The 17,478-nt window shown below is 44.7% G+C and overlaps 1 protein-coding gene across 9 annotated transcripts in view; it reads left to right on the top strand.

Annotated features, from left to right (window-relative positions):
- Positions 1-17,478, top strand: part of LOC133488194 (ankyrin repeat and SAM domain-containing protein 1A-like) — a 100,742-nt gene that overhangs the window by 39,204 nt on the left and 44,060 nt on the right. For all 9 annotated transcript variants that reach the window (XM_061795806.1, XM_061795813.1, XM_061795799.1 and 6 more), the window contains 4 exons: positions 1-170; positions 306-359; positions 4,903-5,035; positions 17,285-17,328. In XM_061795806.1, the coding sequence (XP_061651790.1) occupies positions 1-170; positions 306-359; positions 4,903-5,035; positions 17,285-17,328 (401 nt within the window). The remainder of the gene's footprint in view (positions 171-305; positions 360-4,902; positions 5,036-17,284; positions 17,329-17,478) is intronic.

The raw sequence follows: 17,478 nt of genomic DNA, 5'->3' as shown, positions 1-17,478 counted from the left end.
GCGATCTGGAGAAAGTAAGCGAGTTGATCTCTGGGCTGGCCCCGGGGCCTGAGGAGGAGAGTCCCTATGAAGCTCTGTTTGAAGCTACCTCTTGCCATTCTCTGGACAGCCTTACAAGTGGCAAATCCTCAGACAGGGATTCTGGACGGCCAGACAGTGAAGCAGGAAAGGTTAGACTACAACACAGGCTATGCAAACTCTCAAGTGTGAGAACACCTAACTACCTCTAGAGGGTGATAGTACTTCTCTGGCTGTATGGTGGGGCGTTTGCTTTTCTCAACTTTGGAACCACATGTGTCTTCCAGAAAGGCCATTTACCACATCCTGGCGCTGGTCTTGAAGAAGAGGTGAGCTCAGAGGTGAGGAGAATTTAAGATTAGAAGATTTATAAAAAAAAAAAAAAAAGCGTCCTGATTGAACAACCTCACGTTTCTCTCAGTCAAAAATGTTCAACATGAGGAGGAGGATTTGTATTTATCAATGGATTTTTTTTTTTTTTTAATTGAACTCAGCTTTCCAAAAATGTTGTTTAACCAATGCCTTAACAAGCGGGTACAATCCTTTTTCACATAGGGCCAGATGGGTTTGGAATGTTTTTTCCTATAATGAATAAGTACAGTTATCATTTAGAAACTGCATTATTACTTGGGTTGTCTTTGTCAGTTGTGAAAATGGGCATATGATCAGAAACATTTAAAATATGCAAAAAAAAAAAAGAAATCAAGAAGGTGGTTAATACGTTATCACAGCACTGTATGTCAGAAAAGCAATCCTAAATTCTAAAGTCTGTCCTTAAAGGGCAGAAAAAACAAGGTCAAATGTCACATTCGAGATGTGACATTTGATAAATGTTTAAGGTAGGTATGTTGGAGGTCAGATTTATACTTTGTTCTTTAGTGGTGCTGGTGACAGATGTGAGTCAAAAATAAGATGTATAATTATTTTAATTCATGTTTTATTACAGTGAACACCATTCCCAAATTTGCCTATCCTCCATTATTTGGAGAAAAACTCACCCATCTACTGTTTTTGCGCTCAGGCCAAACCCATGTCTGACAAAAAAAAAAAACTCTGACTTTAGTGGCATTTTGGTGCCAACCATTTACGTGTATGTTCCACTGACGGGAGAAGCTTCATTTAGTTAGGACATAGCCTGGTCTAATAGAAAAAAAGGGCTTTTCTGCTATCTTGTGGCATCTATAGGCAGTTACAAAACTCTTTGTGTGGGAGTCAATTACTCGTGGATTTTCACCAGTTGCAGTTGTCCCTATCCCTATCCAATGCAGCCCTATGGGGGGCACAAGTCAGTGCAAACTGTAGGCCGGTCCCAAGCCCGGATAAATGCAGAGGGTTGCGTCAGGAAGGGCATCCGGCTTAAAACCTTGCCAAACAAATATGAGCGTTCATCCAAAGAATTCCATACCGGATCGGTCGTGGCCCGGGTTAACAACGTCCGCCACCGGCGCCGTCAACCTGCAGGGCGCTGTTGGAAATTCAGCTACTATGGGTCGAAGTCGAAGTCGAAGAAGAAGAGGAAGAAGAGGTGGAAAGCGGGTTCTTCGGCAGAAAGAGAAGAGGAAAACACAGAGCCTAGAACTGAATGTGGGGACTTTGAATGTTGGGACTATGACAGGAAAATCTCGGGAGTTGGTTGACATGATGATTAGGAGAAAGGTTGATATATTGTGTGTCCAGGAGACCAGGTGGAAAGGCAGTAAGGCTAGAAGTTTAGGGGCAGGGTTTAAATTATTTTACCATGGTGTAGATGGGAAGAGAAATGGAGTCGGGGTTATTTTAAAAGAAGAGTTGGCTAAGAATGTCTTGGAGGTGAAAAGAGTATCAGATCGAGTGATGAGGCTGAAATTTGAAATTGAGGGTGTTATGTGTAATGTGATTAGTGGCTATGCCCCACAGGTAGGATGTGACCTAGAGGTGAAAGAGAAATTCTGGAAGGAGCTAGATGATGTAGTTCTGAGCATCCCAGACAGAGAGAGAGTCGTAATTGGTGCAGATTGTAATGGACATGTTGGTGAAGGTAATAAGGGTGATGAAGAAGTGATGGGTAAGTACGGTATCCAGGAAAGGAACTTGGAGGGACAGATGGTGGTAGACTTTGCAACAAGGATGCAAATGGCTGTAGTGAACACTTTTTTCCAGAAGAGGCACGAACATAGGGTGACTTACAAGAGCGGAGGTAGAAGCACACAGGTGGATTACATCTTGTGCAGACGATGTAATCTGAAGGAGGTTACCAACTGTAAGGTAGTGGTAGGGGAGAGTGTGGCTAGACAGCATAGGATGGTGGTTTGTAAGATGACTCTGGTGGTGGGGAGGAAAATTAGGAAGACAAAGGCAGAGAAGAGAACCATGTGGTGGAAGCTGAGACAGGACGAGTGTTGTGCAGCTTTTCGGGAAGAGGTGAGACAGGCTCTCGGTGGACGGGAAGAGCTTCCAGAAGACTGGACCACTGCAGCCAAGGTGATCAGAGAAGCAGGCAGGAGAGTACTAGGTGTATCTTCTGGCAGGAAAGGAGAGAAGGAGACTTGGTGGTGGAACCTCACAGTACAGGAAATCATACAAGGAAAACGGTTAGCTAAGAAGAAGTGGGACACTGAGAGGACCGAGGAGAGGCGAAAGGAATACATTGAGATGCGACACAGGGCAAAGGTAGAGGTGGCAAAGGCAAAACAAGAGGCATATGATGACATGTATGGCAGGTTGGACACTAAAGAAGGAGAAAAGGATCTATACAGGCTGGCCAGACAGAGGGATAGAGATGGGAAGGATGTGCAGCAGGTTAGGGTGATTAAGGATAGAGATGGAAATATGTTGACTGGTGCCAGCAGTGTGCTAGGTAGATGGAAAGAATACTTCGAGGAGTTGATGAATGAGGAAAATGATAGAGAAGGGAGAGTAGAAGAGGCAAGTGTGGTGGACCAGGAAGTGGCAATGATTAGTAAGGGGGAAGTTAGAAAGGCATTAAAGAGAATGAAAAATGGAAAGGCAGTTGGTCCTGATGACATACCTGTGGAGGTATGGAAGCATCTAGGAGAGGTGGCTGTGGAGTTTTTGACCAGCTTGTTCAATAGAATTCTAGTGCGTGAGAAGATGCCTGAGGAATGGAGGAAAAGTGTACTGGTCCCCATTTTTAAGAACAAAGGTGATGTGCAGAGCTGTGGCAACTATAGAGGAATAAAGTTGATGAGCCACACAATGAAGTTATGGGAAAGAGTAGTGGAGGCTAGACTCGGGACAGAAGTGAGTATTTGCGAGCAACAGCATGGTTTCATGCCTAGAAAGAGTACCACAGATGCATTATTTGCCTTGAGGATGTTGATGGAAAAGTACAGAGAAGGTCAGAAGGAGCTACATTGTGTCTTTGTAGATCTAGAGAAAGCCTATGACAGAGTACCCAGAGAGGAACTGTGGTACTGCATGCGGAAGTCTGGAGTGGCAAAGAAGTATGTTAGAATAATACAGGACATGTACGAGGGCAGCAGAACAGCGGTGAGGTGTGCTGTCGGTGTGACAGAAGAATTTAAGGTGGACGTGGGACTGCATCAGGGATCAGCCCTGAGCCCCTTCCTTTTTGCAGTGGTGATGGATAGGCTGACAGATGAGGTTAGACTGGAATCCCCGTGGACCATGATGTTTGCAGATGACATTGTGATCTGCAGTGAAAGCAGGGAGCAGCTGGAGGAACAGTTAGAAAGATGGAGGCATGCACTGGAAAGAAGAGGAATGAAGATTAGCCGAAGTAAAACAGAATATATGTGCATGAATGAGAGGGGTGGTGGGGGAAGAATGAGGCTACAGGGAGAAGAGATGGCAAGGGTAGAGGACTTTAAATACTTGGGGTCAACCGTCCAGAGCAATGGTGAGTGTGGTCAGGAAGTGAAGAAACGGGTCCAAGCAGGTTGGAACGGGTGGAGGAAGGTGTCAGGTGTGTTATGTGACAGAAGAGTCTCTGCTAGGATGAAGGGCAAAGTTTATAAAACAGTGGTGAGGCCAGCCATGATGTACGGATTAGAGACAGTGACACTGAAGAGACAACAGGAAGCAGAGCTGGAGGTGGCGGAAATGAAGATGTTGAGGTTCGCTCTCGGAGTGACCAGGTTGGATAAAATTAGAAATGAGCTCATCGGAGGGACAGCCGAGGTTCGATGTTTTGGAGACAAAGTTAGAGAGAGCAGACTTCAATGGTTTGGACACGTCCAGAGGAGAGAGAGTGAGTATATTGGTAGAAGGATGATGAGGATGGAGCTGCCAGGCAAGAGAGCTAGAGGAAGACCAAAGAGAAGGTTGATGGATGTCGTGAGGGAAGACATGATGGCAGTTGGTGTTCGAGAGGAGGATGCAGGAGATAGGCTCTCATGGAAAAGGATGACGCGCTGTGGCGACCCCTAACGGGACAAGCCGAAAGGAAAAGAAGAAGAAGAAGCAGTTGTCCCTATCCCCTGCGAATAGCATACATGCAGTATGACTGAAATATCAAACGTGTCACCTACTGTATTTCCACATTGCTTCTCAATGGTAATTTAACTGTTTTTGTAGCTTATTATGTCCCTGTGATAGCCTTTGAAATAGTTTTTATTTTTCTTCTGAAAGTTGCCACATGGGGATAGGCAACCCCTAGAGTTAGTGTTGTTCAGCCCTCACTCCTTTCATAAATGTCTTCTTCTTGGCTGCTGCTCAGCTCAGCCATTTTTATGATGGGTATAATTCATAGGACATAAAAGAGGTTCAGTTTAACAGGCAAGAGAAGAGAAGAGGATAAAGGGAGCTAACATAATCATATGACTTGCCGGACATTTTTTATTTTCTTATATGCTGGTTTGGTAGCCATGTTTAAGAAGTAATTTAAATTTTAAATTACTTTCTCCTCACTTCTGCTTTCCACAGGCTTTATTTACGAATAACAGTATTGATGAGCGTGGAGAGACTGCTGAGGAGGAGGAGGATCACACATATGAGTTGTTGCTGACTGCTCAAACTAAAGTCCCGCTGCCAAGCCTGGAGTCCCAGTTTCATAAAGGTGTGGTATACCTTGACAAACATTCATAGACTGATCCTTGCACATATTAATGAGCCCTCATAATAACTACTGATGAGTTAAGTCTAAGCATGATGCACCATCAATAAAGTTCCTTTCTCAATCATCAGGGGAGCCTGAATTTTGAGCAAACTCTCCTAAACTCAATAGCATTATGTGTAATTACATGACATGCAATTAAATAAGGAGCCTTTGCTTTGAATAGAGACATTTTAGACCCAACCCCCACTCTAGGTCTCCACTTCTAATTTAGTTCTCCACATGTATAAATTGCTGTATTCCAGTGAAAGAAAATGGACCCTTTGCATTTTTCACTTTCAAGTGGCAGAAAAGGAAATTGATGAGTTTATCTTTAATAAATCGACTTCATCATCATGGCTCTGTAGCCATTGTCAATATCATTGGCAGAAAGATGAATCAAGAGCCCATCAGATTTGTTGCTCAGTGTTTCCATGCATTAAACAAGTTTTTATTATACATCATTTTCACATCCTCTAAGCCTGGCCTGGCCAACCCGCGGCTCGCGAGCCTCATGCGGCTCTTTAACTAGTTTCATGCGGCTCTTCAGGAGCTGTCACATGACATGCGTCAAAAATGCTTGACTGGCGCTGTCATTCACTCCCCCTACAGCTAGATGGCACACTGACCATGTAAGCCTGTTTGAGTGACGTCAAACAAGCGACGAGAGAATCTTTGGTGTGACATCATTTGTGTTGTAAACAATTTCCGTCAAGTTACCTCTTGAAATGGCAGGGAAAAAAAGCGCAGCCAAACGAAAATATGAAGAAGAACACAGGACGTTTTTGCCAGAGTGGGAGAGTTTATATTTTTTGTTAAACGTAATGGCAAGCCGATCTGCCTTATATGTCACGCAGCATTAGCGCATTTCAAAGCTTCAAATCTTCAGCGTCACTTCAGCTCACTCCACCCTAACATCGAACAGGAATTTCCAAAAGGGACTGAACTTCGCAAGAACAAGTTGGTCGCTTTGAAAAGCAAGGCAGAAAAGCAGGTGCAGTTTTTCAAAAAATTTACAAAACACTCGGAGACCGTAACGCTTGCATCATATCAGCTGGCTTGGAAGACAGACTGTTTGAAAGCCCCGCTCGTCACAGATGAGGCTGCGGCTGAGTTGGAGATGATCGACCTTTGTGAGGAGGATCAACTGAAAGCTGTTTTAAGGGAAGGGACCGTTGAGTTCTGGAAAAGTGTGCCAATTGAAAAATACCCCAACATCAAACGAGCTGCGCTTAAGATACTGTCCATGTTTGGGTCAACGTACGTCTGCGAGTCTGTGTTTTCTACCCTGAAACATGTGAAATCAAAGCATCGATCTGTTCTGACTGACACTCATTTGAAAGAATTGCTTAGAGTGGCAACAACAGAATACAAGCCAGATTTGAAGAGGATTGTTCAAGATAAGGAATGCCAGAAGTCTCACTAAGCAGCATAGTAAGAGAAAGATGTTATTGAAAATTATTCTATTATTGTTTGTGGACTTGCTTGAACTGAGAGTTTGTGTGTGTGAGACAGTGCACACAATGTTAACTGTTGAAAATTACTGATATTATCATGTTGGTGTGGTTATTTTCATTAGATCTGGCTGAGCAGAGGTCTGTGTATGCGTGCATACATGATTAAAAGATGATGTTCATGTGTACCCGTGTATGTGGCTCTTTGCAGTAACACAGAAAGAAAAGTGGCTCTTAGTCTCTGACTAGTTGGCCACCCCTGCTCTAAGCACTGACAACAGCAGAATTAGTTGATTGTTAATTTATCCTATTGGGGGGGGGGCAGAAGCCAGTGCAAACTGTAAGCCGGTCCCAAGCCCGGATAAATGCAGAGGGCTGCTTCAGGAAGGGCATCTGGCTTAAAACTTTGCCAAACAAATATGAGCGTTCATCTAAATAAGTCCATACCGGATTGGTCATGGCCCAAGTTAACATCCGCCACCGGCGCCGTTAGCCGACAGGGCACCGGTGGAAATCCAGCTACCATGGGTCGAAGACAAAGGAGAGGGGGAAAGCAGGTTCTTAGGCAGAAAGAGTAGAAGAAAGAGAGCAGAGTCTACAACTGAATGTGAGGACTTTGAATGTTGGGACGATGACAGGAATAGCTCGAGAGTTGGTTGACATGATGATTAGGAGAAAGGTGGATACACACTCCCCTCCAAAAGTATTGGAACCGCAAGGTCAATTCCTTTGTTTTTGTTGTATACTGAAGACACATGTATACTGGGTTTCAGATCAAAATATGACTGAGACAATAGTTCAAAATTCCAGCTTTTATTTCATGGTATTTACATCTACAACCCCAATTCCAATGCAAATCAGGTTCAACCTATATTTAATTGAATACACTACAAAGACAAGATATTTAATGTTCAAACTGATAAACTCTATTGTATTAAGCAAATAATCATTAACTTAGAATTTTATGGCTGCAACCCTTAGCATGCTTCTTACACAAGTGCTACAAAGGGAGGACAAGGAGTGGATAAGCTAAGACGATGTCAAAGCCATGCTAATTGCTAAGCCATCGTGTCATGCAGTTGGAAAACTTCAAAATAAGTGGTTTGTTGAAACAATAGATTTGTCTCATCGGTCTGGCTGGACCCGCGTTTTCCCGGAGAGTAACCAACTTACAACAACAAAATAACAGGACAATTATTACTGTTTAGAGATATAAATAATACACGTCCACGCAGGACGCCGTGTCTGAACCGGAAATGAATTAGTATGTCACTGGACATGTCACTTCAGAGCGTGGGTAGGTTCAAAGTACAACCCAAATTCCAATGAAGTTGGGACGTTCTGTTAAACATAAATAAAAACAGAATACATCCATCCATCCATCCATTTTCTTTACCACTTATCCTCAATAGGGTAACGGGCGTGCTGTAGCCAATCCCAGCTATCTTCGGGCGGGAGGCGGGGTACACCCTGAATTGGTCGCCAGCCAATCGCAGGGCACATATAAACAAACAACCATTCACATTCACACCTACGGGCAATGTAGAGTCTTCAATAAACCTACCACGCATGTTTTTGGCAATGAGTGCAAATCATGTTCAACCTATATTTAATTGAATACACTACAAAGACAAGATATTTAACCTTCAAACTGATAAAAAAAATTTTTTAGCAAATAATCATTAACTTAGAATTTTATGGCTGCAACACGTTCCAAAAAAGCTGAGACAAGTGGCAAAAAAAGACTGAGAAAGTTGAGGAATGCTCATCAAACACCTGTTTGGAACATCCCACAGGTGAACAGGGTAATTGGGAGCAGGTGGGTGCCATGATTGGGTATAAAAGAATTCCTGAATTCCCAAGCAAAGATGGGGCGAGTTTCACTTCTTTGTGAACAAATCCGTGAGAAAATAGTCGAACATTTTAAGGACAATGTTCCTCAACGTACAATTGCAAAGAAATTGGGGTTTCATCATCTACGGTCCATAATATCATCAAAAGGTTCTGAGAAACTGGAGAAATCACTGCATGTAAGCGGCAAGGCATTGGAATGCCTGTGACCTTCGATCCCTCAGGCGGCACTGCATCAAAAACCGATATCAATGTGTAAAGGATATCACCACATGGGCTCAGGAACACTTCAGAAAACCAATGTCAATAAATACAGTTCAGCGCTACATCCGTAAGTGCAACTTGAAACTCTACAATGCAAAGCAAAAGCCATTTCTGAACAACACCCAGAAACGCCGCCAGTTTCTCTGGGCCGAGCTCATCTAAGATGGACTGATGGCCACACTTGCCTCTTCTACTCTTCCTTCTCTCTCATTTTACTCATTCATCAACTCCTCAAAGTATTATTTCCATCTGTCCACCACACTACTGGCACCAGTCCACACATTCCCATCTCTATCCTTAATCACCCTACCCTGCTGCACATCCTTCCCATCTCTATCCCTCTGTCTCGCCAACCTGTACAGATCCCTTTCTCCTTCTTTAGTGTCCAACCTGGCATACATGTCATCATATGCCTCTTGTTTGGCCTTTGCCACCTCTACCTTTGCCCTGTCGCATCTCAATGTATTCCTGTCGCCTCTCCTTGGTCCTCTCAGTGTCCCACTTCTTAGCTAACCTTTTTCCTTGTATGATTTCCTGTACTGTGAGGTTCCACCACCAAGTCTCCTTCTCTCCTTTCCTGCCAGAAGATACACAAGGTACTCTCCTGCCTGCCTCTCTGATCACCTTGGGTGTAGTGGTCCCGTCTTCTGGAAGCTCCTCCTGTCCACCAAGGGCGTGTCTCACCTCTTCCTGAAAAGCTGCACAACACTCGTCCCGTCTCAGCTTCCACCACATGGTTCTCTTCTCTGCCTTTGTCTTCCTAGTCAGGCTGTTCTTGTAGAACGCCCAGAGGAGGGATACTTCCCTGAAGAACTGTTAGTGATGCCTGTTGTTGATAAAGCAAGGGCTGTTCATTGTCGTCGTATCACAGTAACTTTGAGAAATGTATCAAATCATTCTGTGACATTGAAACGTGGTATGCAAATTGCTCATTTGCACAGGGTGGATGTAATAAATGCAGTCCCTGAAAAGAAGTCATCTAATCCGTCCACATCTCAACTATCCCCCTCGTCTTTCAACTTCGCAGATTCTCTTGTGCCTCCTGAGTGGAAGGAGAGGCTGTGTCAGAGAATGATGGAAAGGAAAGAGGTTTTCTCCTGTAGTGAGTTTGACGTTGGTTGTGCAAAGAGCACACAACACAGCATTCGAGTGACGGAGGACAAACCATTCAGAGAACGCTCTAGACGCTTACCTCCAAAGGATTTGGAGGATGTGAGAAAACATTTAAATGATTTGAAAGAAGCTAGAATAATTTCAGAGTCTAGAAGCCCCTATGCGTCACCTATCGTTGTGGTCCGCAATAAAAATGGGACCATACGTATGTGCGTGGATTACAGGACATTAAATAGTAGAACAATTCCTGACCAGTATACAGTCCCACGTGTGGAGGATGCCCTGACATGCCTGAGTGGTAGCAAATGGTTCAGCGTGCTTGATCTCCGAAGTGGCTACTATCAGTTCCCTTTATGTGATGCTGACAAAGAAAAAACGGCATTTACCTGTCCGGCAGGATTTGATCAATTTGAGAGAATGCCACAAGGCATCTGCGGAGCACCAGCCACGTTTCAGCGTATCATGGAAAGGACGGTTGGTGATATGAATCTGCTGGAAGTGTTAGTGTACCTTGATGATGTCATTGTTTTCGGGAGAACAATGGAGGAACATGAGCAGCGCCTTCTTAAAGTGCTTGACAGATTAAAGGAAGAGGGACTTAAATTATCTTTGGATAAATGTCAGTTCTGCTGTCCCTCTGTAACCTATCTTGGGCATGTCGTTTCTAGCAATGGCATTGCTACTGATCCTTCAAAGATCAAAGCTGTGAAGTCGTGGCCACGCCCAGAGAACATCACTGCTCTCCGTTCTTTTCTTGGGTTTTGCGGATACTACCGACGGTTTGTGAAAGATTTTTCCAGAGTCTGTCATCCGCTCAATCAGCTACTGCAGGGCTGCATTGTGACTAGAAGGCCAGGAGGAAAGACTAAAATGGAAAAGAACAACAAAAAGAAAGAGAACTCAAAAACAGACATGAAGACAACAGAGTGGTACCACCCCTCAGAGCCGTTTGGGGCAAGGTGGAATGAAGACTGTGAGAAAGCTTTTGAGACATTAAAGGTCAGTCTTACAGAATCACCTGTCCTAGCAATTGCAAACCCAAATCTGGCTTATGTTCTGCATGTTGATGCAAGTAGAGAAGGCTTAGGAGGTGTCCTCTATCAGGACCAAGGAGAAGGTTTGCGCCCGGTTGCATTTGTAAGTAGGAGCCTCTCCGTCAGAAAAAAATTATCCCACGCATAAACTTGAATTTCTGGCTTTAAAATGGGCTGTCACTACCAAGCTGCATGATTATATCTACGGAGTCAAGTTTGAGGTTCACACAGACAATAACCCGTTAGCATATGTCTTAACCACCGCTAAGTTGGACGCAACAGGACATAGATGGTTAGCGGAGCTATCAATGTATGATTTCAGCCTGAAATATCGCTCTGGAAAACAAAACATTGATGCAGATGCATTGTCACGGCGTCCTCATGCTGACAGCGATGTGTCTGGTGAAGAGGAAGTGTCCATGTCTCCTACCAGCGTCCAAGCTGTCTGTCACATGTCGTCAATTAGAACACCTCATCCTCACCGTTGCAGAGCTGTGGATCTCCTGGGCTCATCCAAGCATGCTGTACCCAGAGCTTATTGTAGTGTGTTATCTGTAAGCACTCAGCCACTGCCCCAAATGTCTTTAGCTGACATCTCACATTCTCAGCAGGAAGACCCATGCATCGGAGAAGTGTGGTGTGCTGTTGTGCAGAACTTTGCGGACCGGGCTAACAAACGAAAACATCCGGATGTGTCATTGTTGTTAAAAGAGTGGGAAAAGTTAAAGGTCAAGGACTCTGTACTGTACCGAATCAGTAAGCCTCCCAACAAACCAGTTCGACGACAACTCTTACTCCCACAGAAGTTCAGAGAAACTGTTCTTCAGTCTTTGCATGACCAGTCAGGTCACCTTAGGTTTGACAAAACTTATGGGTTGGTGCGAGAGAGATTTTACTGGCCTCGTATGAAAACAGTTTGAGACGTATTGTAAAAATTGTCCAAGGTGTAGTCAGAGGAAAACGCTGCCCAAGAGAGCTGCTGAGTTGTCACATCTTACCAGTGAGGGGCCGATGGATCTTGTCTGTATGGATTTCTTGACAATTGAGCCTGACTCCAGAAACATTTGTAATGTGCTTGTAGTTACAGATCACTACACACGTTATGCTCAAGCTTTTGCGACTAAGGATCAAAAGGCGTCAACAGTTGCTAAGGTCATGTGGGAACAATATTTTGTCCACTTTGGTCTACCGAAGCGAGTACACTCGGATCAAGGCAGAGATTTCGAGAGCCGCCTCATTCATGAACTGTTGAGTATGCTTGGTATAAAGAAGTCTAGAACCACACCCTACCACCCGCAGGGTGACCCGCAACCTGAGCGTTTCAATAGAACTCTTCTCAACATGCTCGGTACTCTTGATGCACAGGACAAAAGTAAATGGAGTAAATACATCACTCAGCTGGTGCATGCATACAACTGCACGCTAAATGAGTCAACAGGCCACTCGCCATATTTTCTCATGTTCGGTCGAGAGGCTAGACTGCCAGTAGATGTGGCATTTGGAGTCTCAAGTGATGGTACATCCACCAAGTCCTATCTTAAATACGTCAAAAACATGAAACGAGAATTACAGACTGCCTATCAGCTCGCCGAGAGCATGGCTAGAAAAAAAAATGAAGGGAACAAACAACGCTACGATCAGAGAGTTCGTTTCTGTCCATTAGTCTCTGGTGACAGGGTGTTAATCAGAAATCTTGGACTGCAAGGAAAACACAAGCTAGCTGATCGTTGGAAAGCTACACCATACGTTGTGGAGAGTCAACTCCATGGTTTGCCTGTGTTCAAGTTGAAGCCAGAGAACGGACAAGGCTCTAACAAAGTATTGCACCGAAATCACGTTCTGCCCATTGGACAGGAAGTGAAATTGAATGTGGAAAAGAACGAAGATACACTTCAACGCAAAAGGAGAGCCAGCAAAAGACTCAAAGCAAAGAAGGCTGAAAACTGTAATCTTTCTGGTGTACCAGCGCTTGATCATGTTGAAAAGATTGAGTCTGCATCTGACTCAGAAGAGGATGAAATTGGTGTGTGGTATGATTATCACTCCATATGTGAGTCAAGACAACCGGAAGCTCAGGAAACTGTTCAATCAGAACCTGTCAGCCTGGATTTGGATAAAGTTGTCCCTCCAATTAACCAAGAGATGGATGAGGTTACAGTTGAGGCACCTGCGGCAACAGGTGCAAGATGAGACTTTTGAAAGTACTGTTGATACTGGAATGGACACTGAAGCACAGACATTCGATGTAACGACTGCGAGACAAGACAGTGTTACAGAGAGTTCAGACGAGGCGCGACGGCCTCAAAGACTGAAAAGGGTTCCTACCCGACTAACCTATGACTTGTTAGGGAGTCCAAGCTCTGTGGCAGTTAGTACTCATACTGTCTCTCTAGCTAAGGTTGATGATAAGATCTCCATCACCTTGGAGGTATAAGAGCACTTTTTATAAGTGGATTGGTTTGAGAGGGGAGTGTTTATCCTGTTCATAAAAGGTTATGTTGTTATACATGTCATGGGGGCATGACCATTTTTTTTTTGTGGGGGGAGAGTCTGGACCTGGACTGTTTCAACGCGAACGGATTGACTGTTTCAACGCGAACGGATTGACTGTTTCAACGCGAACGGATTTACTGTTTCAACGCGAACGGATTTACTCTTTCAACGCCACGGGTCCTGCCTGCTCAACGCCACCGGGCTGCCGCTTCGACGCTATGGGATCCAGTCGCTGTGCCTACTGAAGCGTTTTGAGGGCGCGTTACTACGGCAATCGGTTTGGGTTTCTTTTCCCCAGTGAACTGAGGGTTCAACGGTTTTGTGAGTACTGCCAGTGAGGGCTACACAAGTTTCAGCCTCAGCACTTGATCTGATACTCGTTTCACCTCCAAGACATTCTTAGCCAACTCTTCTTTTAAAATAACCCCGACAACATTTCTCTTTCCATCTACACCATGGTAGAATAATTTAAACCCTGCCCCTAAACTTCTAGCCTTACTGCCTTCCTGGACACACAATATCTCAACCTTTCTCCTTATCATCATGTCAACCAACTCCCGAGATTTTCCTGTCATAGTCCCAACATTCAAAGTCCCCACATTAAATTCTAGGCTCTGTGCTTTCCTCTTCTCTTTCTGCCGAAGAACCAGCTTTCCGCCTCTCCTTTGTCTTCGACCCGCAGTAGCTGAATTTCCACCGGCGCCCTGCAGGTTAATGGTGCCGGGGGCGGACGTTGTTAACATGGGCCACGACCGATCCGGTATGGAATTATTTAGATGAACGCTCATATTTGTTTGGCAAAGGTTTAAGCCAGATGCCCTTCCTGACGCAACCCTCTATATTTATGCGGGCTTGGGACAGGCCTATAGTTTGCACTGGCTTGTGCCAAGACATAAAATTAGAATATCCATCCATCCATCCATTTTCTGAGCCGCTTCTCCTCACAAGGGTAGCGGCCCTGCTGGAGCCTATCCCAGCTATCATCGGGCAGGAGGCGGGGTACACCCTGAATTCGTTGCCAGCCAATCGCAGGGCACATACAAACAAACAACCATTTGCACTCACATTCACACCTACGGGCAATTTAGAGTCTTCAATAAACCTACCACGCATGTTTTTGGCAATGATGTGCAAATCATGTTCAACCTATATTTAATTGAATACACTACAAAGACAAGATATTTAATCTACCATGGATGTTTTTTGGGATGTGGGAGGAAACCGGAGTGCCCGGAGAAAACCCACGGAGGCACGGGAGAACATCCAAACTCCACACAGACGGGGCGGGGGATCAAACCCCAGTCCTCAGAACTTTGAGGCAGACGCTGTAACGAGTCGTCCACCGTGCCGCCATAATTAGAATATCCATCCATCCCATCCATCCATTTTCTGAGCCGCTTCTCCTCACTAGGGTCGCGGGCGTGCTGGAGCCTATCCCAGATATCATCGGGCAGGAGACGGGGTACACCCTGAACTGGTTGCCTGCCAATCGCAGGGCACATACAAACAAACAACCATTCACACTCACAGTCACACCTACGGGCAATTTAGAGTCTCCAATTAATGCATGTTTTTGGGATGTGGGAGGAAACCGGAGTGCCCAGAGAAAACCCATGCAGGCACGGGGAGAACATGCAAACTCCACACAGGCGGGGCCGGGGATTGAACCCCGGTCCTCAGAACTGTGAGGCTGACGCTCTAACCAGTCGTCCACCGTGCCGCCTATAATTTGAACACGGAAATGTTCTTGACAAAAGTTTGCAAAATTTCAGACAAATTTGGACAAATATTTCTGCAAGTGAATTTTTATAGGTTGGCAGCTCTGCTGTGGAGGTATAGAAGCATCTAGGAGAGGTGGCTGTGGAGTTTTTGACCCAGTTGTTAAATAGAATTTTAGCGGATGAGAAGATGTCTGAGGAATGGAGGAAAGGTGTGCTGTGGCCATTTTTAAGAACAAGTGTGAACGAGGAGTAAAGTTGATGAGCCACACAATGAAGTTATGGGAATGAGTAGTGGAGACTAGACTCAGGACAGAAGTGAGTATTTGCGAGCAACAGTTTGGTTTCATGCCTAGAAAGAGTACCAAAGATGCATTATTTGCCTTGAGGATGTTGATGGAGAAGTACAGAGAAGGTCAGAAGGAGCTACATTGTGTCTTTGTAGATCAAGAGAAAGCCTATGACAGAGTACCCAGAGAGGAACTGTGGTACTGCATGCAGACGTCTGGAGGAGCAAAGAAGTATTTTAGAATAGTACAAGACATGTATGAGGGCAGCAGAAAAGTGGTGAGGTGGGCTGTAAGTGTGACAGAGGAGTTTATGACTGCATCAGGGATCAGCCCTGAGCCCCTTCCTGTTTGCAGTGGTGATGGATAGGCTAAGTGATGAAGTTAGACTGGAATCCACGTGGCCCTCGATGTTCGCAGATGACAATGCAGCGAAAGCAGGGAGCAGGTGGGGAACAGTTAGAAAGGTGAAGGCATACACTGGAAAGGAAAGGAATGAAGATTAGCCGAAATAAGACAATATATTTGCATGAATGAGAGGGGTGGAGGGGGAAGAGTGAGGCTACAGGGAGAAGAGATAGCAAGGGTGGAGGACTTTAAAAACTTGGGGTCAACAGTCCAGAGCAATGGTGAGTGTGGTAAGGAATTGAAGAAACGGGTCCAAGCAGGTTGGAATGGGTGGAGGAAGGTTATTAAGGTGTTATATGACAGAAGAATCTCTGCTAGGATGAAGGGCAACGTTTACAAGACACTGGTGAGGCCAGCCATGATGTACGGATTAGAGACAGTGGCATTGAAGAGAGAATAGGAAGCAGAGCCAAGGTCAGATGTTTTGGAGACACAGTTAGTGAGAGCAGACTTCAATAGTTTGGAGTTTCCAGAGGAGAGAGAGTGAGTATATTGGTAGAAGGATGATGAGGATGGAGCTGCCAGGCAAGAGAGCTAGAGGAAGACCAAAGAGAAGGTTGATAGTAGGCTTTACATGATCAGGATTTTGGGGGCCGATCATCGATCAGCAAGTTTAAAAAAAAAACGATAACCGATGGCCGATCCGATCACAAGATAGAGCAATGTGTCTATTTACATGACTTGTTCATTTATTGTACATACTTGTGTACTGTATCCATCCATCCATTTTCTGTTGCGGACGTGCTGGAGCCGTCCCAGCTCAAATTATTCTCTAGCATTTTAGACAAAAGTTAAAACACCAATGACCTCTAGAGGGCATTCAAGGTTTGGCCACTGAGATAAGTTTAGGTCAACTCAACATTACAACTGACAGAAATAATGGGTGGTAACTTACTGTAATTAAATTACTTTATTGCAATTAAATTACTTTAATAAATACTGTTAATGACATGTTCAGACTTCGAGTCCGTTTGACTCACCCGCCCCCCCCCCCCCCCCCCCCACGCCGTTGCTTGAACGCGCCGTGCTCCTTGTGTCCTTCAGGTGCAAATTTGCTGTTGAAACATTTAGATGACGTTCCCCACGACGTACTTCAGTTGTGCACAGACTGCAAATACCTTACGTGTTGTTTGTCTGAGACACCACAAAATAGTCCCACACCGACGACATGTTTTTTCACCCACAAGATTAAAAAAACTTTATTGGCCGTCAGAGAGTTACAGTACTGCGCAACAAGACACGTGACAAGGCTAAAAATAAACTAGCTTTTGGATTCATACGCGACGAAGACGAGGAGTTAAATGCCTTGTGCGGAGCCGATCGATGACGTCATTGATCGGATTGGTGACTTATGACATGAAAGCCGATCAGCATATAATGCTAATTATCGGCCGATACCGATAACGCCGATCGGATCGGCTTAAAGTCTAATTGATAGATGTAGTGAGGGAAGACATGAGGGAAGTTGGTGTTTGAGAGGAGGATGCAGGAGATAGACATGCATGGTAAAGGATGACACGCTGTTGCGACACCTAACGGGACAAGCCGAAAGGAAAAAAGATGTTTACTCTCATGCCTTTTGTTTCCATAGATGAAAACAAATGTATCCAGTCAAACAACAGTGTCCTACCTCAGGTATGTACAACATTTTGTTTTCTTCTGCAAACTGCCCAATCATTTGGAATATCAATGCCTAGTTTGTCACTCCTGTGTTTAGCATTACCAGAAAGTATCTGCAATGTGATTTGCATATTTTGAGTTTGGCAGAATAGGTTATACAATGAA

This window comes from Phyllopteryx taeniolatus, chromosome 1 (assembly GCF_024500385.1).
Source record: "Phyllopteryx taeniolatus isolate TA_2022b chromosome 1, UOR_Ptae_1.2, whole genome shotgun sequence".
Taxonomy (NCBI): Eukaryota; Metazoa; Chordata; class Actinopteri; order Syngnathiformes; family Syngnathidae; genus Phyllopteryx; species Phyllopteryx taeniolatus.
The sequence above is the reverse complement of the archived record's forward strand: the minus strand, read 5'-3'. Positions and strand labels throughout refer to the sequence as shown.